General features: G+C 40.5%; 1 protein-coding gene across 1 annotated transcript in view; it reads right to left on the reverse strand.

Annotated features, from left to right (window-relative positions):
• Positions 1–26,015, reverse strand: part of LOC141141259 (uncharacterized) — a 1,017,917-nt gene that overhangs the window by 749,749 nt on the left and 242,153 nt on the right. The window contains exon 9 of the mRNA XM_073628940.1: positions 10,735–10,797. Coding sequence (XP_073485041.1) covers positions 10,735–10,797 — 63 coding nt within the window. The remainder of the gene's footprint in view (positions 1–10,734; positions 10,798–26,015) is intronic.

Below are 26,015 nucleotides of genomic sequence, written 5' to 3' on the forward strand. Positions count from 1 at the left end.
ATTGGTGGCCATGAGAAACTTAAAGTGTAAGTTCCCCTTTTAAGAAAAAATTAAATAGTGAACTAACACCACTCATCCACCCAGTGCCTGCTCTACTTACCTCCGTGGGAGTTGAGCTGTCAGTGTCCATGCAGCCTATGTAGAGGTCTGGGGATTTTAAATCCCAGTTTTCTCCACTTCCTTCTGCAGCACTTTGGGAATGGTTAAGAGCAAAGCTCTGTTCTGGGACTCACCAATCAGAATTGTTCTGATCCATTCCAGAAGCACTGCAGAAAGAAGGTGGAGAAGAGCTTTAATTTCAAATCCCAGGACCTCTACACTGACTGCATGGGCACTGACAGCTCAACACTTATGGAGGTAAGTAGAGCGGGGACCAGGAGGGTGGGGAGGATGTACAGTGCTAATTCACATTTGTATTTTTCTTAAAAGATGAACTAACCCTTTAATAGTACTGGCATTTTTTACATTATTTTTTTTCTGTAGTTAACCTCTTCCCATCGGCTGTACGCATATATACGGCCTCTCACCGGTTGGGCTGTAACACATATATAAGCACTTTACTGTGCTTAGAGCAGGCTTCCTGCATACTCCCAGCACAGTAACGAATGGCTATAAGAAAGCTCCTGATTAAAGATGAGCTCAGGCATATTCGCAAACAGCACATACAGAGCCCGCCAGGAAGTCAGCACTGGGGAGCGCTAATCACAAGCAGTGAGACATTGTCCCAATGCGCAGCTTCAGAGATCGGGAAATGTCTCACTGCTGGTGATTAGCGCTCCCGGGTGCTGACTTCCTGGAGGGCTCAAGGTATATATTTTTCTGTATATCTATCTGTTTTACCTATCTTTCCTCCTATCAATCTATGTTTCTATCCATCTATACTCTTATATTAGACCTATGATAATCTATAATAACTCTATAACTGATCTATTGAAAGCTTAATCAATAAATAGTATATTACCTTAAAATGGGAACTGAACTCTGGAATATGTGGCCAAAAAGTCAGCTACCTTGGTAGAGGCAGGGTGTGGCTTCCTCATGTCAGAGCCTCCAACAGTGAGTAACACAGTATCGGCACCACCAAATCTCACTCCAAATATCCTAAAACTAGCAGTCAGAGGCAGTAGAGTCTTAGATCACACGCAGCATATACATAGCATTGGTGATGTAAATACATAAGTATGCTAGTATGCTGCTAGGTTTCCTTGCATACTAGGAAATGTACTGCTATTTTTCAAGAGGAATTAAAGACCAAAGCTACATTTATTAGGGCACTGCTTATTGTGACTAACATTTTTTAAGTTTTCCCTATAACATATCAAATCTTCACTATGTTGAGTCCCATTCCGTTTTAACTGTGTTTAAACAGTCTCCAGTGATTACTGCACATTCCTTTCCTTGATTACTGAGTGTAAATGATTCAGCATTCGGTTTGTGGAAACTTGGAAATGTCATCAGGTTCATGACTGTGCCAAATCTGAAAAAAGAGACACTTCACCTCCAGTTTTGTTTTCCCTGTGAGCAGCTCTGATTGATGACAACAGGTGTAGTTGCTACTGTTTCAAGGAAGATGCTTTTGCTGACATTTATGAAAAGGGTTTAGTCTGAGATTGTATATCATGTTCTCCTGTTGATGTCAGTCAGGTCTTCTAAGCGACTGGCCATATGGATGGATTGCAATGACATCATACAGTGCTGGAATTAAAGGGAAGCTATACTGAAGTTTTAGTATCTACAGTATAAGTATTCATTTCTAGCACGTAGCACTTAATGAGATTTATTGCACTTTTCAATGTGATTCACTTATATGAATTTATTTTTTATCGTTTACTTTAGGCCAAAACCCTGTGCCAAAATTAAACAAAAAAAAAGGTGTGGGATCCCCCAAATCCATACCAGACTCTTATCCGAGCATGCAACCTGGCAGGCCAGGATAGGCAGGGATGGGCAAACCGTACCAGGCCACAAGCTAAGGCCACATGCCCTCAACATGGGGAGGGTGCACCTTGGCCCCATGTTGATGGGGACAAGGGCTTCATCCCCACAACCCTTGCCCAGTGGTTGTGGGGGTCTGCGGGTGGGGAGAATCGGAAACTTTAACAAGGGGGCCCCCAGATCCTGGCCCCCTCTGATATAACATGACGTCAGAAGGGGCGAGGTCATCCGGTTACATCACCAGGTGGCCCCACCCTTGCCTATACAACAGCTGTCACAGCCAAGAGACAGCAGTTGGCGGGACGCCTCCCATCGAGGCGGAGCTTTTTTTTTTCTCTATTTTTCTGGTCCTTCAGTGCCGTGATTAAAGCTGGATGGACATCGCAGGACACTTTTTACATTTTTTATAAAAAGGAATTGTCAAAAACTGTCTCCTGTCATTTTTACTTTTTTGACACTTTTTGGTGAATGAGTAGGGGTTTTTGGGATGAGGCCCTTGTCCCCATCAACATGCTTCAACATGGGGACAAGGTGCTTTGGGGGGGAGCCCAAAGCACCCTCCCCATGTTGAGGGAACGTGGCCTGGTACAGTTCAGGAGGTGGGGGCGATCGCCCGCCCCCCCATCCTGGCCTGCCAGATTGCATGCTCGGATAAGGGTCTGGTATGGATTTTGGGGGGACCCCCACCACTTCAATACACTGTGTTATATATACTACACTGCCTGCACTGACTGAATATAGAGTCTACATGAAATATCTAGTCTACACTAAATGCAGAGTGTGTATGTATAATATTAAATACACTGCCTGCATGCCACTAACTAACCTGCCTGCCTAATCTAGCTCAATCTATCTCCGTTCACACACTATACACAGCCGCTATGTAAGCAGCCTTATATAGTGTGGGGCGTGGACTTAGTCCCACTGAGCCACGATTGGCCAAAGGCACAATGCCTTTGGCCAATTATGGCTCTCACAGCAGAGCGCGCTGTGATTAGCCAAAGCACGCAGGTCAGGTACATGCTTTGGCCAACCATCAGACGTCAATGCACTGCAATCTTGCAATGCATTATGGGACGTGTTCGGTTCATTTGCGAGCAAACACCCAATGTTCGAGTTGAACTTACGTTCAACTCAAATTGCGGGCTCATCCCTAGACAACAGGGATTGTGTCACTGATGCATGCATTGTCACAGCTCACCATCCTTGTGGCCTCCTCAAATGGCGATCACCATCCTTGTGGGCTCCTCAAATTGGCGTAGGGACAAAAGCAGAGCCTGCCTGAGCCTGTTGTTTTGCCATATTGATACAGGTACTCATTGATGGCCCTCTGCTGCATGTGCAGCCGCTGCAGCATTGCCGAAGTTGCTTTCCACCTCATGGGCATGTCACAAATTAGGTGGTTTACGGGCAGGTGGAATTCCTGCTGAATTTCAGCCAACTGAGCACTGGCTGTGTATGACCATCTGAAATGGCTACAGACTCTTCTGGCCTGCTTTAGCAGATGTTCCAACCCTGGGTACCTGCTTAAGAAACACTGCACTAGACATGTGCATGATGAAAAAATTTGTTTCATTCTGATTAGTTAATCTATTTATTTAGTTTAGTTAAATTTGGCTGATTCGTTCAATTCGTATTCGGAATTCATATTCGGAATTCATATTCGGATTTTTCTAATTTTCTTCGAATTTACAGGTTTTTTCGATTTTGTCGAAATGAAAATGTTATATTGTTTTCTATTTGAATGCAGCAAAGTGAACAAACAAAAGAAAAATCTTCATCAAATGATTACAATGACTCTTTAAATCACAAAAACAGCATTATTATTTAAATGGTACTCTAATAACGCACACAGTGTGATAGTCACACACAATAACGTTAATAACACACAGTCTTTGGGCAGGCACATGTGTCAACTTTCCCTGTCTAAGGACAGACAGGAGGTTTGTGCTATTATCACACACCACCATTCCTGGTTTCAGCTGGCATGGCATGAGCCACCTCTGGGCCTGCCCCTGCAGAGCTGCAAGAATCTTTTCTCTGGTGTGGCTCCTGTCCCCTACACAGACCAGCTGAAGCACTGCATGGCACCTTGTAGCCTGACTCATGGAATAGCTCCATGAATGCTTAGGGGGTACTGGTGGTTCATAGGACAATTCAGGAGAGGAGAGCATGGAGGAGGAGGAGGAGGGGTTGGAGCTGACAAATCTCGCATCATCACCAGTAGCTGTGTGGAGACGTGGCGGCACAACAAGCTGCAGCACTGAGCCCTGTCCTGCATCCTTCCGAGCTGCAAACAGTGCTGTTAACTAAATATAGCATCCCTGATTGTGCTTGCTGGACCACGTGTCAGCAGTAACGTGAACCTTGCAGCTGACTGCCTTACCCAACGATGTCACAATATTGCCTTCCACATGATAGTACAGAGCTGGAATAGCCTGATATGAAAAGAAATAGCAACTGGGAACCTGCCTTTGTGGTACAGCACATTCTGCAAAATCACAAGGGGGGCAGAATCAAGCTTGAATTTAGAGGCTGGGCATGTGGGTGGCAGTGACTGTATTTTTTTTTCACTACAGAAGATGGGGCAGAGAAATGTGTCTGCTATAGTCTACAGCTGGTGGTGTGCTATGGGCAGATGTGCTGCAAGGACCTGTGACACCCTTCGCTATACCTTCATCCCTGTCTGTGGAGGCTGCTGAGAGGTCATAAGGTATAGTGGGGGTAGACCTAAAAGTTGAGGAGTGAGGAGGAGCAGAGTTGCGTCCCTTTTGTGTGGCTTTCAGGTGCTCCTGCCAACAGGTTGAGTGGAGGTTGAATGCCTTGTCAAGCATGCGGTACCCAAATGGCTGGTGTTTTTTGCAACGCTTGATCTGCTTGAGGCAAAGTTTGCAAATTGCAACAGTGCGATTGGCTGCACATGTGCTAAAAAAGGCCCAGAGAGCTAAGCTTTGCGAAGTGGGCCAGAAGATAACAGCTCCACAATGTGATGGAATAGGGTGGATGTTCTCTATTCTTCCAAGATGGCTGCCTCATTGGGGTTGTGCCTCACCCTTACTTTCATCCTCTGCTCTATCTGGCACCCAAGTCACTTCAGTGACCTCATCATCATCATCCCCTCCATCCTCATTATCACTGGAGCCAACTTGGCAATATACTGCGGCTGGGGGGAACATGACTGCCAATTTGTTGTTTACCAGTGTTCTCCCCTCTCTGTAGGTTCATGTTCCTACCTTCCTCAACCTCAGAACCAGGATCTCAATAAAGTAATGGCTGTGCATCGTCAAGGAGTAAGTGGCTGATGCTGTGTTCAAATAACTCAGCTGACTCCTCCATGTCTGATGCGGGGGCTATGGCAGAAGTAGCTGTGGACAATGAGGCAGAATAAGCCACTCTGGCAGCTGCAGTGGACTGCAAACTAGTCTCTGCTTGGGTGATGGAGGATGAGGATGGTTTAGTAAGCCATTCCACCACCTCCTGTACTTGCTGGGCTGGATAGCATGGGCAACATTACTAAATGGAAGAAAAAATGACCTTCCTGAGGATGGACCACCTTTGCCTGTGAACACAGTGGTTGCTGGTCCTCTCACAGTGCCATGGGAATGCCAGTCTCTCCTTGTTGGCCGCCCAGACATGATGTGGGGGGGGGGCTTATTAACAAATTGTGATAAAGATGGGGAAATGTGTACGTGGATGCACTTTAATCAATAGAAAGTGGTGTTTGGTGTACTTTAACTTGAGTACTCACTACACAGATATGCTCCACTGACACACTACAATCTACAATATACTGCAGTGAAACTGCACTGACGCACTGCAATATACTGCGGTAAATGTACACTAACACACTGAAATGTACTGCACTGAAATATACTGTGTTAAATGTGCACCAAGGCACTAAAATAGACTGCATTAAATGTGCAGCAGCGTACTGCAATATACTGTGTTAAACGTGCACCAACGCACTGAAATGGACTGCGTTAAACATGCACTAACACACTGCAATATACTGTGGTGAACCTGCAATAATGCACTGAAATATACTGCATTAAATGTGCAGTAACGCACTGCAATACAGTATATTGTGGTAAACGTGCAATAACGCACTAAAACGCACGTATTCTACGGTAGCCGCGCAATAACACACTAAAAATATACTGCAGGATACCTGCCCTGACAAAATAAAATGACACTAAAGTAAACATGAACAGTCACACTACTCTCACACTGTGCTACCACTAGATTCACACTAATGTGACACTAAAGTAAAAATGAATGGTCGCATTACACTCACACTGCACTATCACTAGATTCACACTAAACTACCGTAACACTCTACACTCACAATAGAATCACAATAATACACTATAACTTACTAGTAGCACTGAACAGAGCCTAATGCCGCGTACACACGGTCGGACTTTTCGTCTACAAAAGTCCAACGGACGCCGACGGACTAAAGCTGGCTGGTAATCCGATCGTGTGTGGGCTTCTCCGGACTTTCAGCAGACTTTTTCAGCCTCAAATCCGACGGACTTTAGATTTGAAACATGCTTCAAATCTTTACGTCGTAACTACGACGGACCCCGAAATCCGCTCGTCTGTGTGCTAGTCCGACGGACAAAAACCCATGCTAGGGCAGCTATTGGCTACTGGCTATGAACTTCCTTATTTTAGTCCGGTGTACGTCATCACGTACGAATCCGTCGGACTTTTGTGTGGTCGTGTGTAGGCAAGTCCGTTCGTTAGAAAGTCTGCTGCAAGTCCGCCGAAAGTCCGCCGGAAGTCTGTCGGACAGGCTGTCGGACTTTTGTAGACGAAAAGTCCGACCGTGTGTACGCGGCACTGTTCTATCTCTCCCGACGCCAATCCAATATCACACTGCAAATGGCCCGCAATGGGAGGAATATTTTTATAGTGTGGGGTGGGACTAAGAGCAATGAGCCATGATTGGATAGAGCCATCATTACAGTGTCCAATCATGGCTCTGACAGTGCTATGTGCTCTGACTGGGCAAAGCTTTCATTGCTTCAGCCAATCAGTGCTTCCAATGCACTGTGTGGCGGCGCAGTGTATTGTGGATGTTTGGCGAGCCGAACAAACGGTTGGAATCCCTGATAATTCGAGTGTTCATTGAATGGGTGAACAGCCAATGTTCGGCCCAAACTCATGCTCGGGCCGAATCGTTTGTCTAACTCTAATATCGCTTTAGCGATAGTCTGATTTGGACTAGTTTTGAGCAAATTTTTAAATAACAACAAATATTCTTAAAAAAAGACAGTGAGAGACAATTTTTCATTTGATACATCAAAATCTAAAAGATCATAAAATACTTAAAGGGTAAGTTCACTTTTTCAGGCAGAACTTAACTTTTCATAACAAATAGAAGGCTTTTTTAATGTCTTTTCTGTCTCATTTCAAAACTTAAAAAAATGCTTTCTGAGACCATTGCTTCCTGTATTGTCATGTGACCTTCTAGAAAATTCATATCCCATCATGCACTTCCTTATGCATAACAGATTAGGGCATGTTTACTGCTCTGAACCACACCTCCCTCATAACTATACCACCTCTTTTTTATTTTTACCCTACATTTAATACTTCTTCATTTAAGGTGGCCATATACTGTACAATCTGATTGTACAATCTCCTTTAGATCTATCAACTATGTAGTGCGAGGGCCTGCCAGATGTAACACACATTGAATGGATCATTCAGGTGGGTCCACCTATAGCATAGATTTGGTATGGACACACCTATCTATCCAATCACTCTGTATCCAATCAGGCAGGCCCTGCACTACATAGTTTATGGTAGATTTAAAGGAGATTGTACAATCAAATTGTATAGTGTATGGTATATGAGCTTTACCGACTTCAAGGGACACACTTCTCCTGTTTTCAATACTACAGCTCTGCTCCACATAGCCTAGTATGTGATTGCTCAGGTTCTGCACACTCCGCCAAATGAACAATATATGCAAGAAGGAGGTAAAAACAATCAATGGCTTTATATAGAGGGAGAACACTGACATTGTCCTCACCCATCTCTGCAGTTTCATGCTTCTCCAATGTAGACAATCTCCTGAAGGGGAGAGCAATGGCTCTCCCCTCTCTTTACCTCCTCACTGGGAAGACTGATAGCAGTGGGGGCCATTGACTCATGCTGCTGTCAACCAAATCCTATGACAGGGGAGCAGGAAGATCTATGGACCCAGGCAGCGGGGCTCAGGTGCAAGCCCACAGGAGTACCCCATCTAGCAAGCAGCTTGTTAGGGAGGGGGATTAGAAGGGGGAATACTGGTGGGAGACCCCAGAAGTGGAAGATTAGGGCTTCTCTTTGCAAAACCATTGCACACAGCAGGTAAGCATAACATAAAGTTTGTTATTTAAAAAAACATTTAAAGGTTTAAAATCAAATTTATCCTTCCTAGCGGTAATCCTCAGTGTGGGTTAATTTTCAGTACCAAGAGCCTTAACCCCGAGCCACACTCAGGATTACATCGCAGTATCCTGGTATAGGTTACATACCTTGTCCCCAGGATGTCCCCCCCCCCCCCCGCTGTATCCACCACTTGATCCTCTGCCTGATTCATCAATGTTCTGATCTCTGTTCCCTGCGAGCGGCGGCAAATTCAAAAAAAGTACACAAAACCTAACACATACAATACACTGTAATCTGTAAGATTACATTACTGTATCAAATCATTTCACCTCCCTTTTGTCCCTGGTGCTTTGACTAGTGCCCTGCCTGCACTTTAATATTATATATGCCATTCTTTCTGCCTGGAAACTTGAGAATGTCCATGGCATCCAAAAAGCGTCCCTCTATGTCAAAAGCAGGTTAGACCAGCTAGAAAACAGCCATAGTAAATTAGAATCGCTTGCAGAATTTAGGGATAGTGATTCGTGGGGAAATGCATCATCAGACACTGAAAGTGATGACAGCGATGATTCTGCGACTGAGCAAATTTCAGTGTGTTTGATTTGATTACATTATTGGATACAATTTATTATTATCATATTATTATTTTTTATAATTATTTATAGTTATTTATTATATTATAATTCATGATTTCTTGTTTCAAACTTCATCATACCTGAGATGTCTACTAGACTCTTGTTTGGACAGATTTAATTGAGTTATTCCTAAAAATTACAGGCCTACAATATAAAATGCCAAATTTCCATGCAAAACAATGTACTGCTTTGAGATTCAAAAATTAAATATAATCATACCGCCAGGGAGGTTAAAACACTATTAGGTTAACTACAGCGGGTTTATTTCTGATCAACAACTATGTAGTGTGTGAGGTCCTGTGTAACTCTTAATTCAAGGTACATTTCATTGACCAATAACCTTATAGGGGGAATTCCCTTCCCGTAAGGGGTCTCTCCACATCTGCTCTGCCTCTGCATCACACCTGGTAATGTGTCTCCTTTTACTCCAGTAGTACGGAGTCAAAAACTAGCCAGAGAACATAGGTCCACTAGCTATTTCCAAACAATGAGACCCTGAACCTTCCCGGGTCAAACTTTGCTGCTTGCTCTTTAGATGACACCAAAATCACGTCTTTTATCCCAAACTCAGTTTCAACTGTCACACAGAGCACTTTACAAACCCAAGTCATTTCTAGAGAAACGGGAATAAGGAGCCACAACCTTCCAGTCAACATGTGAACCTACAACCACAGGCTGTGCTCACCTGACACTGGGTAGCATCGGAAGCCAACCTTTCAGGTCTGTTTCCTGGACCATACTTGTGTTTTGTTTCACACACCCACAGAACAAATATGAAATTGATATATCAGCTTCAATCCTCTAAATTTAGGATGAGTCACGCTTAGTAGCTTACTTTAAAAACTTTTACTTTAAACTTTAAAGAATCTCTTCAATACAACAGGGATCTACATCCAACTTTAAAGGTTAAGCAGATCATCAAAGAAAACAAGTGTCCTCATGGTCTCTTCCACAATTAATACACTCACACTTATTTGGAGGAAACACTCATCTGCTTCAGCCAGGGATAGCTCTGCTTCCTAAAAGGGGAGCCAAAGTCTATAAGATACATTTATTTTTCCGATATGGTCTCTTAACAAGATGAGCTCCCCCTCAATGTTGTCCACCACTGTTCAACAACTACAGGCCCACCCACACCTCCAAAATATATTGGAATCAATGACTGCAGAGTGACTGAATCACTCCCATGTTAACACCCAAGATGGGATACCCCTAAAAAGCCTTACAACCCATGTCCATTTAATACTACCATGACTGCTGCAGGACCATTGCAGGACAGAGCTGTCTGGTGCCACTGTCTGCTGTCAATTTTGCACAAGAGTAGTTAAATTGTACACAGTTATTCAATGCTGTTAATTTGACAGACAAAAACCTGTTTTACCACACTGTAAAGTTGGCTATAGATTTGTAAAGGTAAGAATTTTTTCATGTATGTTTAAACTAACCCCAGAGATTAGCAGATCACACCATAAACTAGTACTATTGGTCCTGTAAAACTTACTTGCTTATGTGAATAGAGTGGGTAAAGAGGGGGATTATGAAGCAGGAGGCCAATACCAGCTTATCAGAAATAATAGCAGTCATGGCAGGTTTTCTAACTAATTTATTTCACTTTTCCTAAAATATTAGATGCCGTTCTTCATCTGCAGTTACCCACAGAAAATGTACAAAGAATGGCTGGATAGGGTATCTATCATCTCATGGCTGTACCTTCGTACATGTGTACCTCTAACTCAAATAAATAGAGGACAAATACATTATTAGGACATGTATCAGATACCTTTTGCTGGAGGTTTCTTTTCTAGCTTTTCTTTCTTTTCTTGAAGGTCAGGTCTTGGAATTTCTGAAACAGAAAAAGCTGTTGGCATAAAAACATGGGCCTAAATAGTCACGGACTTCTAATAAAATTAGCAGTGGTATACATCACTCAAACTGTATATGGTGGTATAAATAGAGCAGCTTTTTTCTATATTCGCCTTTACTATTTTAGTCTTGAGTAAATACTGCATGTTAGAAATTATTTTTCTTTACAGAGGTCTTAAACTTAGCAAATTATCTTGCAAATTGGGGGAATTGATAAATTGTCAAATTTTCATTTGACTGAAGATCAACATAACAAATCTGTTTCATCTTCAGAGAACAACATCATTCAGGAATCTAGGCAATCAAGAGTGAATCCAGGAATTCACAGTCTGCAGATTCCCTTGATTTATGAAATGATTCATACATCCCTCTTAGATTATGAATTGCTTGTATTGTAATTTATTGTATTGACTGTTTGAATTGTCTATAGATTGCTTAATGTTAAATGTATTTAAAGTGATTGTAAAGTTTTTTTTTTTTTTTTTTTGTTAAATAACAAACATGTCATACTTGCTTCCTCTGTGCAGTGGATTTGCACAGGGCAGCCCAGATCCTCCTCTTCTGGGGTCCCACTTCACTGCTCCTGACCCATCCCTCCTGTCGAGTGCCCCCACAGCAAGCATAGCATAGAATGCATTAGGATAAAAAACCTTCTGCCTTTACAACCGGGCTAAACAAATATTGTCTAAGTACAAGGTCCATGTGTATAATTAAAAGTCCACATGCAGCGCTAAATTCAAAACTGATAGAAAAGTCTTTTAGTGGAAGAGGAGAAATGAAAACCCCTGCACCAGCTTCAGTGTGTGAATAAAGCTCACCACAGTGTCAATTCAATCTTCTTACCAGACAAAGGATAAAATCAGGCATGTAATCAGAAATGGGGCATCAACTCCAACTACACTCTCTCAAACAGATGACTCAATGCTGTAGAATCACACAGGATAGACTGCATCAACCTCCTCTCTTGGTAACCACTTTGGCTAGGATTCCCAGCAGACAGGTACATTTAAGCGCTTGCTCTCAGACTGGAGGATGATGACACCAGTGAAATAATGATAGAACAGCACATAGTGAAGCCCATTATAGATAGATAATGGATAGATGAAAATGCTTATTTTAAGGTTGTATTTACAACAAAGATGATATAAACGAGCAGGTATGTATAAAATCATATTGCCACGGCTCTCAGCCTGGTGCAGCTGTGCATATTAGCCAACCAGCTTCTAACTTCAGATTGTTCAATTAAGCTTTGACAAAAAACAAAACTAAAAGTTGATTGGTTTCTATCTAGAGCTGCACAAGATTTTGCACTCTCCAGTTTTAGTAAATCAACCCCTTGGTGTCCATTGTGTATTTCTTCCAGATCGAATCTAGCATGAAACAACTCCTGCACTTTGTTTACTCCTCCTGCCTCCTGCCTTGTGCCCTGTAAAGAATGACACTAGATGTTTCTCCTGTTGTGCAAGGTGACTGATCTTGTATCCACCCCCTATTACAGGGATATGCAATTAGCAAACCTCCAGCTGTTGCAAAACTACAAGTCCCATCATGCCTCTGCCTCTGGGTGTCATGCTTGTGGGTGTCAGTCTTGCTATGCCTCATGGGACTTGTAGTTCTGCAACAGCTGGAGGTCCACTATTGGCATATCCCTGCCCTATTGTTTTCTACAGGCAAGCTGATATAGTGGAGGGACTTTCTGGGTCCCTCCCATAGCTCTTCTTTCTACACAGATTATGTGCAACCCAATACTTGTATGAGATAGCATCTGGGTTTGCGAATACATTTGGTGCACACAAAGGAGTTTTATATCATTTTTGTTTATTGAGAAAAATATTTGAAGCAAGGTATTTGTGCCTAGAGTTTAGATTTGAAGTCCAATAGAAATGAATTTAGCAAAATAAATGTGAAGGTGTATCAAACAAAAGATGTGAAAGGGTTATTTTTCAGATTTTTGTTTTCATTACTAAGCAACCAAAGAATAAAATGCCTGCCCCATGCCAGTATACCACAGAATAGGACCCATTCTCTCTGTGGGGAAGCAGTGATCTCTCTGCAGTGGTCCAACACACCCTCTGCTGGAAAGCTCTCTAATCAGCTGGGCGCAGGAGCTTTACTGTAAGTTAAGCTATGGGTCTGACCCAGTATGAGATGTGTTGAACCTCTACACTGCTTCCCCACAGAAAACAAGGCTCCTAGTCTGCAGCTGCTAGCAGGAGATGGGCTTTTCTATTCTAGCTGTGGCAGCTTTAAAAGGAAGATAAACTTTCTGACTTTGCACACATTTTGTTTTTATGCACCTGTATTGCAAAAAGTTGATTTAAAATAAAAGTTGCATTTGGCTTCAATGTTCACTGTGACTTTTAATGTAGTAACTGTGGAATCCAATCACTTTGGCCTCATAACTGTTGTGACAGCCCTATACACCTACAATAACTTAAACTGAAACTGTGATGCAAGGCAACAGGTTCACTTAAATGCTACTCCTGCAGCTGCATACATTATTTTTTTGCCAGTTCCCTACAGCTTGGTTTCTCCATAGGAATGAAGGAAGAAGTCTTGTGTAAGCTTCAAGTTACTGAACTCAGAGGGCTAAGAACTCTCCCCATACCCCTATGTGACTGACAATGGGGCATTGAGACATTCATCACTGCATTGTGATAGGGGGAAAAGGGTCATGTGAATCTCCAAGTGGCCAAACTGAAATGGGAAGTATATGCAGGGTGGCATTTCAATGGGCCTGTTATCTTTAAGACATACTTTTACATTAACTGCTTCAATACTGGGCACTTTTAAACCTCTTTCTGCCCAGGCCAATTTTCAGCTTTTAGCGCTGTCACATTTGACAGGTGGCACTGATGGGCAATGACAGGTGGCATGGATGGGCAGAACTGATGGTCACTGAAAGGCAGCACTGACTGGCATGACTGATGGGCACAGATTGGCATGACTGATGGACACAAATTGGCATCACTGATGGATACAGATTGGCACCACTGATGGGCACAGGTTGGAATTACTGATGGGCACTAATTGACATCACTACTGGGCACTGTTGGGGTTGCACTGATGATCAGTGCTCTGATTATCTGTACAGGTCTCCCTTGTGGGGGGATGCCACTGATCAGCTCTCCTCTCCTTACACTTTGTTAGTGTGAGGCAAGGAGAGACGATAAACAGCATCGCCCGCCATCATCTATACAGCGGGCAGGAGGTATTTTAACCAAAAAGCCACTACAAAAATTTTGTTCTAATGAAAAGACTTTCCAGTTCTTTAAATTTACCTTAGTTACCCTAAACTTGTCTCAGACTCTTAAGTTGTGTCTATGCCTGTCCCCACCATTGACATCTGTGACTTACAGTTCAAGAAAGAATGGCTCATCATTTTTTAACTGTTTCTCATGTGCTTGAATAATCCATGAAGTCCCATTCTCACTGAAACTTTTAACAAACTTCTAGATGGACATTCTTTTCGGCAAGAAACACTAATGGCAATTGTTTGTATGATCCCAAAACCCCTTTCTGATGATACTTCCTGTGTGAATTATCGGCCTATCTCTCTGTTAAACCTCGATATTAAATTATTAGCAAAAATAATAGCAAAACACCTCAATAGCATTATAGGAAAATTAATACATAGAGATCAAGTAGGCTTCATGCCAAATAGACAGGCAGGCGATAATATACGCAGGGCAGTGTTATTGGCACATATTGCTAAAAAACGGAAAATCCCTTTATGTTTTCTATCTCTCGATATTAAGAGGGCATTTGACACAGTATCCTGGCAATATATGCAATATTCATTACAAAAATGGGGTTTTGGACCCCACTTTTTAACATGGATCAAAGCATTATATAATAAACCCAAAGCCTATATAAAATATGCTGGATACAAATCTGAAGCCTTTAATATCGAAAGAGGTACCCAACAGGGTTGCCCATTATCTCCCTTATTATTTGCCCTTATACTCGAACCCATGGCCCAATACATCAGAACAAACCAAACTATAACTGGCATTGAAGTAGGAGGTATTACACACAAATTATGTATATTTGCAGACAATATATTACTTTTTCTATCATCACCACAGGTCTCTGGTCCTAACTTAATACCAGCTCTTGATGGATTTGCAGCCCTATCCGGCCTTATGATTAATCCTAAGAAATGCCTAGTGCTTAATATTTCACTCACAAACATGGAATTGATCCCGGCTAGGGCTGCACTCCCATTCACATGGGCAGAAAAATCAATCCCATATCTTGGAATTCATTTAACAGCATCTCATTCTGACTTATTCTCAACCAATTATCCTCCTGTATTAAGACAGATCACAAATCTAATAAAACAATGGTCGCAACTTCCTTTATCCTGGATAGGGAAGATTAATGCAATCAAAATGACTATTCTACCCAAATTGCTTTATCTATTCAGAGTCCTCCCTATTCCAATTCCTTCCTATTTTTTGAGAATAGTACAAAAAAGAGCAACTTCATTTATATGGGGCTCTTCTAAACCACGCATACCTATACACACACTACATCTTCCCAAAAATAAAGGAGGCCTGGGATACCCTAATTTTACTAACTACTACAGAGCAGCACATTTGGCCAGTCTGTCCAAATACCATGCAAAACAGGAAATCCCATTATGGGTATTTATAGAGGCTTCAGAAAATGACCCTCTATTAATATCAAATTTATTATGGCTTGATCCTAAAGATCGCTTTAAAATTCATAATCCCATAACTAAACACTTCTTATCTCTCTGGGATAAACTAAAAACCAAATATCAGTTACAATCTCCACACAATCCTCTCCTCTCTTTTATCAGAAATCCGGCCTTTTATCCGGCATGGATCTACCCAAACTCTTTTAAAGCTTGGACAACATCAGGCATTCAGACACTAAATGACTTCATAGCATCTAAATCATTCCTTTCATTCCCATCGCTTAGAGAAAAATATGATCTACCAAACTCTGAGATATTTAGATATCTCCAAATCAAAAATTTCTATACACCATTCCTAAAGGGGGATACACCATTATCCCAATTATCCATTTTTGAATCAATCTGTACAAAAGATCCATTTGCTAAAGGTACAATTTCATCACTTTATAATCAATTATATGGAGTAGCAAATCTTAATAGACCCTCTTACGTTCAGAGGTGGGAGGAGGACCTGGGACGAACTTTAGAAGACACGGACTGGTCTAACATATGGCTCACATCTAAGTCATCTTCACCCAACATCTTAGCACTGGAGACAAATTATAAAGTCCTAACTCGCTGGTACCTTGTACCCGCTAGAGTGGCAAAATATTCACCTAATACCTCAGCTCTTTGTTTTCGAGGATGCCCAGAAATAGGCACATATTTACACATATGGTGGACGTGCTAAGTAATCCAAACCTTCTGGAAGGAAGTCTTCGTGATTGCATCTAAAATATTTAAAAAAATAATACAACCAGATCCATATTTAACTTTACTTAATCTAAAACCGGAATGGTTAACACTCTCTCAATTCAAACTTATGATCCAACTAATAACGGCTGCAAAACAAACAGTGGCCAAGGCATGGAAATCTCCTACATTGGTACTAGCAGAAACAATTCACAGAATGAATAATACAATGTCCCATGCTAAGATGGTAGCCATCGATCAAAATCAAATTCCAAAATTTGAAAAACTTTGGCATCCTTGGATAAAACAACAGTTCCTGTCAAACTTCAATTACTCTGTCCTGTTGCCATGGTAACAGATTAAATGACTTACAGAGACACCCATTCTAAGGCTTCAAAGAGAACTAAAAAGAATAATAAACTGACGAGCGGGACAACCTTGTGGACCATACCTCTACCTTTCAACCCTTTTTCTTCTTTCTCTTTCCTTTTCTCCACCTTACGATTAAAGCTCATTATCAGAATTTATTTGACCTATATACACTCTACTTGTAAACAATATGTATAATAGGTATAAATCATTTAAATACCTACAAAAGTAACTAAGGAAATGATATATATATATATATATCTTTAATTTAGGTTTACATGAACCCAATGTTTAATATTTGAAATTTCATGATATTTACCTATATAAACCCTACTGTAAAACAATGAGCTTACTTTATAGATCCTTGTAAACTTACTTTATGTATCTTTATAACATTGTATACTCAATAAACTTCTTTTGACAAGGAATAATCCATGAAGATACCACAAACACAAGGCATTTGTAACAGAAAAAATAATCAACCTAAAAAAGTAACCAAAATCTGCTCTTCTGGTGATCCTATTCCACCTAGCATACATTTAATCTGCAGTTATTGTTCTGTTTCTTTTAAAATTCAAATAAAAAAAGAAATGCATGCCCCCTTACTAATGCCAACAAAGTACCCCAGGGATACAGGTTAGCATACTCGTATGTGTGTAATCTCCCTGTGGTGTTATTCTTATAAACTCTTAAATAGCCAACCTGTGCATAAAGATAGAGGCCCAAGATGGCACTAGGATTTTCTGTACCAGCAATGCTTCAAAAAGGGGGTGCTGGAATGATGGATATTGTGCAATTTCCTTACCTATGGATCAACTATGGGATTACTGTTCTGAATGTGGAAAAATATAATTTTTTTATGGTTGAGCTCAATGGACTGTGTTATTCCAAACTAAATAACTATGCTACCATGTAAATATATGATATACCTTAAATACCGCAAACCACAGTCATACCTTGGTTAACTGAGAAAACGACAAACTTAAAATTAGAAGACCTCAACTCTCTATATCCATATATCTGTATAAAATGTACAGATGGATCCAACTTTTTTCTCAAACTTGGCACAATAAAGCACATATTACTAATCTTCACATAGCAATACAATACTAATTGCACTTTAAAATTTAAATAATGTTATTTTAGACTATTTTTTTTGTATATTTTACCACATATAGTACAAGTGATCCAAAGAAATTAAAATATTTTGAAACCGGTTTGTTTTATGAGTCCTTCCTAGCTTTCATATCAAACTTGAATTAAAAGAGCACAAAATTAAAATTTTCCATTTACACTAATTTCATTGAAAGGACAGATATGAAACATTGTTATGTCTAGTAAATTGTGTGGCTCAGACTGCATGGTGCATTAACTTTCTGCCTGCTGTCATCTTCCAAGACTAAGGATCCAGTATTTTCACAACCCTAATCCAGAATGCATAGCAGCACCCATTTCCAGTAAGATGGAGCTTGGAAACATGCCTCATTTCTCTCTATTAGACATGCTCAATCCAATTCTGCTAAGTACATAACATAAAATACTTTTATTGCCACAATTACTGGAGTCAGCTTATTGGAGCTGCTGTAGATAGATTAAAAACATTAAGTAGTGCATATGTATATTATGGTCCCAGGTATTAGTGTTTTAGATAAATAGATTAATACAACTTAGATAGATAGATAGAATGATTTTCATATATTTCATACAAAAGCAAGTCTTCTGAGCCAACATTTGTTCAATAACATATGCTTGTAGAGTTCAACTTTTTTGGAAAAGAACATGGATACAGATAAAAATGATGGTGTTTTATATTACAAAAAGCGGCCTTGCACATTTTTCCCTATATCCAAAACTAAAAAACTGTTTGAATGTCCACTGTAAGTAAATCTGACACAAGTGAAAATAGAGAGCAATATAATTTCTTCTTCTTAAAAAAAAAGTAAATGTTGATATAGTTGCATTAGCAACTTAAAGCGGACCTTCAGTCATTTTTTCAACTTTACATCTATTAAATCTCCTGCCCTTGTTGTTTTAACTTTGGATAGTAAAACATTTTTGTTCTGCCAGTAAATACATTATACAGCCCACTTCCTGTTTCTTGTCTGGTTATGACATCATGCACAGCTCTCCCTCTCACTCTGGTGAGAGTTTGCCAGGAAAGAAGGGGGGATGAGTTAAAAGAGGGCCAATGAGAGCTGCAGGGCTGCAGAGCTGGAGGTGTGTCTCTGCTTGTCTGTGTAAATCCAGGAAGTGAACAGGCGGCAGCCCACAGTTAAGGTGGATGCAATCAGACCTAGAGACGGGAGATTTCTACAGCATATTTGGCAAGTACAGAATCGCAGGGATACCCACGATCGTCTCACAGTGAGGAAGAATGGGGAAATGCTAATGGAAACAAGCATTTCCCCATTCTGCCTAATGACAATGACACTGATCACAGCTCCCTGTGATTGGGAGCGGTGATCGGTGTCGTGTCACACACAGCCCCTCCCCCCCACAGTTAGAATCACTCCCTAGGACACACTTAACCCCTAAAGTGCCACCTAGTGGTAAACCCCTTCACTGCCAGTACATTTACACAGTAATCAATGCATTTTTAATCACACTGATCGCTGTATAAATGTGAATGGTCCCAAAATAGCGCCAAAAGTGTTTGATCTGTCCACCATAATGTCGCAGTCATGATAAAAATCACTGATCACCGCCATTACTAGTAAAATAAAAAAATATTAATAAAAATGCCATAAAACTATATCCTATTTTGTAGACACTATAACTTTTGCGCAAACCAATCAATAAACGCTTATTGCGATTTTTTTTTTAACAAAAATATGTAGAAGAATAGGTATCGGCCTAAAAAAGGAAAAAAAAATATTTTTGGGGGATATTTATTATAGCAAAAAGTAAAAAATATAGCTTTTTTTTTTCAAAATTGTTGCTCTTTTTTGTTTATAGCACAAAAAGATAAAAACTGCTGAGGTGATCAAATACCACCAAAAGAAAGCTCTATTTGTGGGAAAAAAAGGACGTCAATTTTGTTTGGGAGCAACGTCGCATGACTGCGCAATTGTCAGTTAAAGCAACGCAGTGCCGAATTGCAAAAAGTGCTCTGATTTTTGGCCAGCCAAGTGGTCCGGGGCTTAAGTGGTTAAAATGGGTCGACAGTGATATTTTACCTTTTTTTTTTTCCTGAGAAAATAGCAATTCTCTCATTTTAACAGACATGAAAATAAAATATTAAAACAATGTCTAGCTTTAATTTTGCTAGTAAATTAAAAACACAGAACAAACCAATGTATACTTTGCAAAACCTCTTACCCTTTATTTGCCCCTTAAAATGACTTTAGAAATTAAAACGTTCCTCCATTTATTATGCTGACAGTTTATACCTCTGTGGACTTGGACAATCTATTACTTTTTAAAGAAGATAAGTGTGGGAAGTGAAGTGATCCATTAAGGTCTTTTTCCCTTTTTCTTATCAAATCTGCATACTTTCCACTATTTTTATACAATTTTTATATTTCAATGGCTAACCTCCTGTATCTAAATTAAATTTTTTAAAAATCAGACAAGATTTTGCAACCAGATTCATACATACATGTACATACATCAGATTATCATTTGCAAACCTCTTGCCTTTATTTGCCCCTTAGAATAACTACAGAAATAAGTATCGGTCATAACTTCCATGCTCAGGGGCATTGTTAAAAGTCCCATGATATGCCTATAAATGCAGAAAATAATAAAGAAAAACCTGCAGATTTTTTTTTTAATTCAGTGGAGCACATTCTTGAACGGAATTGAACAAGAGGATTTAAACTAAATTGTACAAATCATACAAACTTTAAAAAATACAGATTGGTACCTTACAGAATCTAAAAGTGGTAGGGGCACTAACATTTACCAACAACAGCCAACCCAAGAGGTCCCTCGGAGAGTTCTTGATATGGCAAGTCTTTGCACACTTTACACTTTAATTTACCAGAAGTGTTACACCCAGTCTTTATATCTCAGAAAACCACCAAACTCTTTACCCAAAAACACACTGGGGAAATGGTATTCAAATATTCTTCAGTCAACGAACTGTGATATAACAACTTTAATATGCCATCATCAAAACCCCACAATCTAATGACATACACTTAAATGTCCAAAGGCCATGTTCACATCAGTACGCTGCGGTTTGGGTGCAGTGAGTTTCTATGCGCATTTTACATGCGGTTTTAGGTGAGGTCTCATTGACTTCTATTAGACTGTGCATTTTCTGAAAGCACATTAAGATGTAGTATACAGGACTTTGATGTGCTTTCATTAATACCCACAATCTATTAGAAGTCAATGGTGTTGCACCTAAGACTGTGTGTAAAACGCGCATACAATCTGCTGCACCCAAACCACAGTGCACCGGTGTAAACCTAGCCCAGTGATGGCGAACCTTGGCACCCCAGATGTTTTGGAACTACATTTCCCATGATGCTCCACTACACTGCAGAGTGCATGAGCATCATGGGAAATGTAGTTCCAAAACATCTGGGGCACCAACGTTCGCCATCAGTGACCTAGCCAAACAGATCAAGAGACAATGACAGGCCTCAATTAGCATATGGTTCAAATTTTTACTTTTGTGCATTTTATATAGCTATGTAACAATTATATTTGTTTTAACCTTTAATTGATGTGTTACTGTGAATAAGTATTTGTAAGACACCGGTATGTTATTTGTATAAAAGTATTGCTCATCCATAAGTAGCAAGGTCAGGCAGTCTTCCTACTGTTTGGCCTGTAGTGCCAGATGTGCAGCTTCTTACACATTTCCTGACCAACACTAGAGACAAAGAGCACACAAGAATTTCTGTGTGTCTGTTACGCAAAATTACAATAGTTTCTCCCTTAGCAGCTACGCTTCCCTAGACACTAGTAGTTAGCACACTGTAACAGTATTAACTGAGGGCCTAAGACCTGGGGCCTGTGCCTCTGGTGTCTGGACTTCTCAATGCCTCTGACCAAGCTTTTTTAATAAAGTGGTGCAAAGACAAGGGGTGTTAAAAGTAGAGTAACCTATTAAAATCAACCTAATTTCACATCGATGTAGTCAAATAAGTGAATGGTAAAGTCACATTGGTTGTTACAGAAAACTGTTCTTCATACACTGGTCTTTAGCTTATCAAATAATCCTGGTTGTATTAGTATAAGTAACACTAAAAGCAAACTATAACCAAATGAGAAATTTTATACAGGCAAGGCAAAAGGTGTATGTGAATGTATACATTCCCTCTTCATTAAATTAATAATTGCTGGAATCTGACTTGTTGCAACTTAACAACATATTTTTCCTCCCATATTCTTAGAACTGACCATTTTTACGTAAAATATAATTTGAACCCTATTGTGAACAGAGGCCATTGAAGTTGAAAAAGTTACATAAGAGTTCCATTCAAAATTACATTCTTGTGTAGTTTTGCCCATAGTTTTGAGCATGAAATGTATAAAAAGTGTAGTCTGGTACTATAGGCCAAACAGTACACAGATTAGAACGGAGTTAGGTCAGCACATTTGATGCCACCACTGGGCAGTGTTTGATCCTATGGTAAGAATCTGGTTTACTTTTATACCATGCGCAGAACATGGCACTGACAGTGCATTCATTTGTGAGTTTCCTGTTTTAGATTGTATTAAATTGCTTTTAAACATGTATGGAGAGCACTATTGATTTTAATACTTTTGCATAAGTACATTTTGCATGGAGAGGAGGAGGCTGAACAGAAGCTCCAATCCATGTGTTGGTGCTTTATGACTGTTACTGGAAACCAGGAGCCAGCTGGAATATAGTCCCAGGGGGGTAAAAGTGCATTATGACCTTGATTATTGATTAAGGTCCAATCCAGAAGGTGAGCGCATATGGTTCACTGGGTGTTATGAATGCGACATGTGGGTGATTCGTTGAAGTGAAGATTTTGACATTTGGATTTCACTGGTGGTTGGCCATATATACATATTTAGGGCCTTTTTTCATTTCATCATTTGGGAATTGTCTATTTAAGAGATATTGTTTAGTTGTGCTGCATCACTATTTGTATCATAGTAAACAGATTGGGGTTGATTTATTAAAAGGCAAATTTTTTTTAGGCTTAGTGAATGATATCAAGCTCATGCTATGCGATCAATCATCTGCAAGCAAAAATGCTGTTTTTTTGTTATTTTCCTTACAAGTGATAGGCATAATTTGAAAAGTAAAAATTTTCACTACATTCATAAACTACCCCTGTAAAAATTATCTTGCAAAGTGGAAAGCTTATTTGTCTTTAGTGAATCAGCCTCATTGAATGCCCAATAGAGATATGAAGAATGTTGCATGGAATGGTCTACCTCACAAGCTGGTACTGTTTATGCATATTTAACAGTGGTTGTAAAGCCACTGTGTGTTATTTCTACAATCCCCTGTATTACATAAAATTATGTGCCCCAGTGTATGTGCTTTTTAAAACATATACCACTTTATACCTTATGTCTGGTCTACAACCGACTGAGCGTCCACCTCGCTGATAATAACCTTCTTGATCCCTTTCAGTCTGGATTTTGTCCTCAACGCTCCACAGAAACTACTCTCCTAAAACTAACAAACGATCTACTAACGGCCAAAACCAATCGACACTATTCTGTACTCCTATTTCTGGACCTCTCTGCTGCCTTTGATACGGTTGACCACCCCCTCCTCCTCAAAAAACTACATGCCTTTGGTCTCCATGACTGTACTCTTCGCTGGTTCTCTTTCTACTTATCCAACCGCACCTTCAGCATTTCTTACAAGTCTGCTTCCTCCTCTCCTCTTCCTTTCTCTGTTGGGGTCCCCCAGGGTTCTGTTCTTGGACCTCTCCTATTTTCAATCTACACCACCTCCCTGGGTCAACTGATAGCCTCCCATGGCTTCCAATACCACCTCTATGCTGACGACACCCAAATCTATTTCTCTACCCCTCAGTTCACCCCCTCTGTCTCCTCACGTATCATTAATTATATCAGATATATCAGTCTGGATGTCACACCACTTCCTCAAACTCAATCTATCCAAAACTGAACTTATAATTTTTCCTCCCCCATATGCCCCTTCCCCTGATCTCTCTGTCAAAATCGATGGCACAACTATAAGCCCATCCCCACATGCCAAGGTTCTAGGTGCAGTCCTAGACTCTGAACTCTCCTTCAAGCAACACATCCAATCATTGTCCAAATCCTGCCGCCTCAACCTCCGCAACATGTCCAAAATACGCTCCTTTCTAACCAATGACACAACAAAGCTCTTAATTCACTCGCTGGTCATCTCTCGCCTCGACTACTGCAACTCCCTTCTCATTGGCTTACCTCTACATAGTCTATCACCTCTTCAATCCATCATGAATGCCGCTGCCAGACTCATCCACCTTACCAATCGCTCTATGTCTGCCACTCCTCTCTGTCAATCCCTCCACTGGCTTCCGCTCGGCCAAAGAATTAAATTCAAAATTCTAACAACTACATACAAAGCCATCCACAATTTCGCCCCCAGCTACATCACTAGCTCAGTCTCTAAATACCAACCTACTCGTTCTCTTCATTCCTCTCAAGACCTCCTGCTCTCTAGCTCCCTCGTCACCTCCTCCCATGCTCCCTCGTCACCTCCTCCCATGCTCTCCTCCAGGACTTTTCCAAAGCCTCTCCAGTCTTATGGAATGCCCTATCCCAATCTGTCCACTTATCTCCTACTTTATTAGCTTTTATACGATCCCTGAAAACCCTTCTCTTCAGAGAAGCCTACCCTACCCACACCTAACAACTGTATTTTCATTTTTTCCATCAGCTCATCCCCCACAGCTATTACTTTTTTGTTTCCACTTGACCCTCCCTTCTAGATTGTAAGCTCTAACTAGCAGGGCCCTCTGATCCCTCCTGTATTGATTTGTATTGTAAGTGTACTGTCTGCCCTCATTTTGTAAAGCGCTGTGCAAACTGTTGGCGCTATATAAATCTTGTATAATAATAATAATTTCATCTTGGGGCTCTCGTGACTGCCTGATGCTCTCCTCTACCGATATGATAACTACAGCGGGAGGAGCAGAGAATCCCCTGCTGATATATAAGCAAGCTGCATATATTTTTTAAAAGCACATACACTGGGGCACATAGTTTAATGTAACACAGGGCATTGTAGGAATAACACACAGTTATTTTAGCAGCAGGAGGGGAGGGGCGGGGAGCAGATCAGCACTGTCACTAGTTGACAGGCAGGGAGGGAGGGGGAGCAAGGAGAGACAGCAGGATGATGGAGGCATGTAAACTGACCACATTATCATGGCTCAGCAGCCATGATAAACATGCTCAGTTTACAGAGTGGAGGGCAGCACCAGGCAGGATCAATCAGGTATTTTAGATGATAGAAAAGGACAAATTACACAGCACAAGCACTCTGCTGTTATTTAAAGGAACAGGATCATTTTCCTTTTTTTTTTTAGGTTACCACTGCTTTAAGTACCCCAGGGCTCTTGGCTTATGAATTGCTCTAGATGATGACACAAGCAAAGCACATGCATGTTGCTAGGTTCTGGCATTTGCCTTGCATGTGATTGGGTTTTTTCTGCAAAGTGAATTTTCACCACATTCACAAAGCTAAAGGAAAATTTCCTTTCAAATTGATAATGGATGTAAATCGATAGACAACTGGATAAAAGACTGTATTCAGAGAATTGTGGATAATGATTCTTACTCAGAATGGTGTAAGGTTATCAGTGGTGTACCTCAAGGTTCAGTGTTGGGGGCATTACTTTTCAATATATTTTTTAATTATATAGGGTCTGGGATTGAAAGTACCATTTCAGTCTTTGCAGATGACACCAAGCAGTGAAATAACATCCAGGATGTCTCCAACTTACAAGATGACCTCAATGTACTGTTTAATTTGGCAACTATGTGGCAGCTGAGGTTTAATGTTGCTAAATGTAAAACTATGCAAATGGGGGCTAAGATTATGCATGCATCATACATACTAGGGGGAGTACAACTGGGGGAATCAATGCTGGAGAAGGATCTGGATGTTCTAGTAGATCATAAGCTTAATTATAGCTTGCAATGCCATGCTGTGGTTTTAAAAGCTTTCTTGTATTACCCTGTACAAATCATTTTTAAGACCTCATCTGGAATATGCACCAACTCACAAAAAGGATATCAGGGAACTGGAGAAAGTGCGGAAAAGGGCAATCAAACTGATAAAAGGCATGGAGGAGCCCAGTTATGAGGTAAGATTAGAGGAACTAAATTTATAGTCTCTTGAAAAGAGGAGATTAAGGGGGGATATGATCAACATGTATAAATACATAAGTGTTCCATAAAGTGAACTTGGTGTTGAGTTATTCACTTTAAGGTCATCACAGATGACAAGGGGGCACTTTTTACATCTGGAG

Source organism: Aquarana catesbeiana, linkage group LG04 (assembly GCF_042186555.1).
Source record: "Aquarana catesbeiana isolate 2022-GZ linkage group LG04, ASM4218655v1, whole genome shotgun sequence".
NCBI classification, from domain to species: Eukaryota; Metazoa; Chordata; class Amphibia; order Anura; family Ranidae; genus Aquarana; species Aquarana catesbeiana.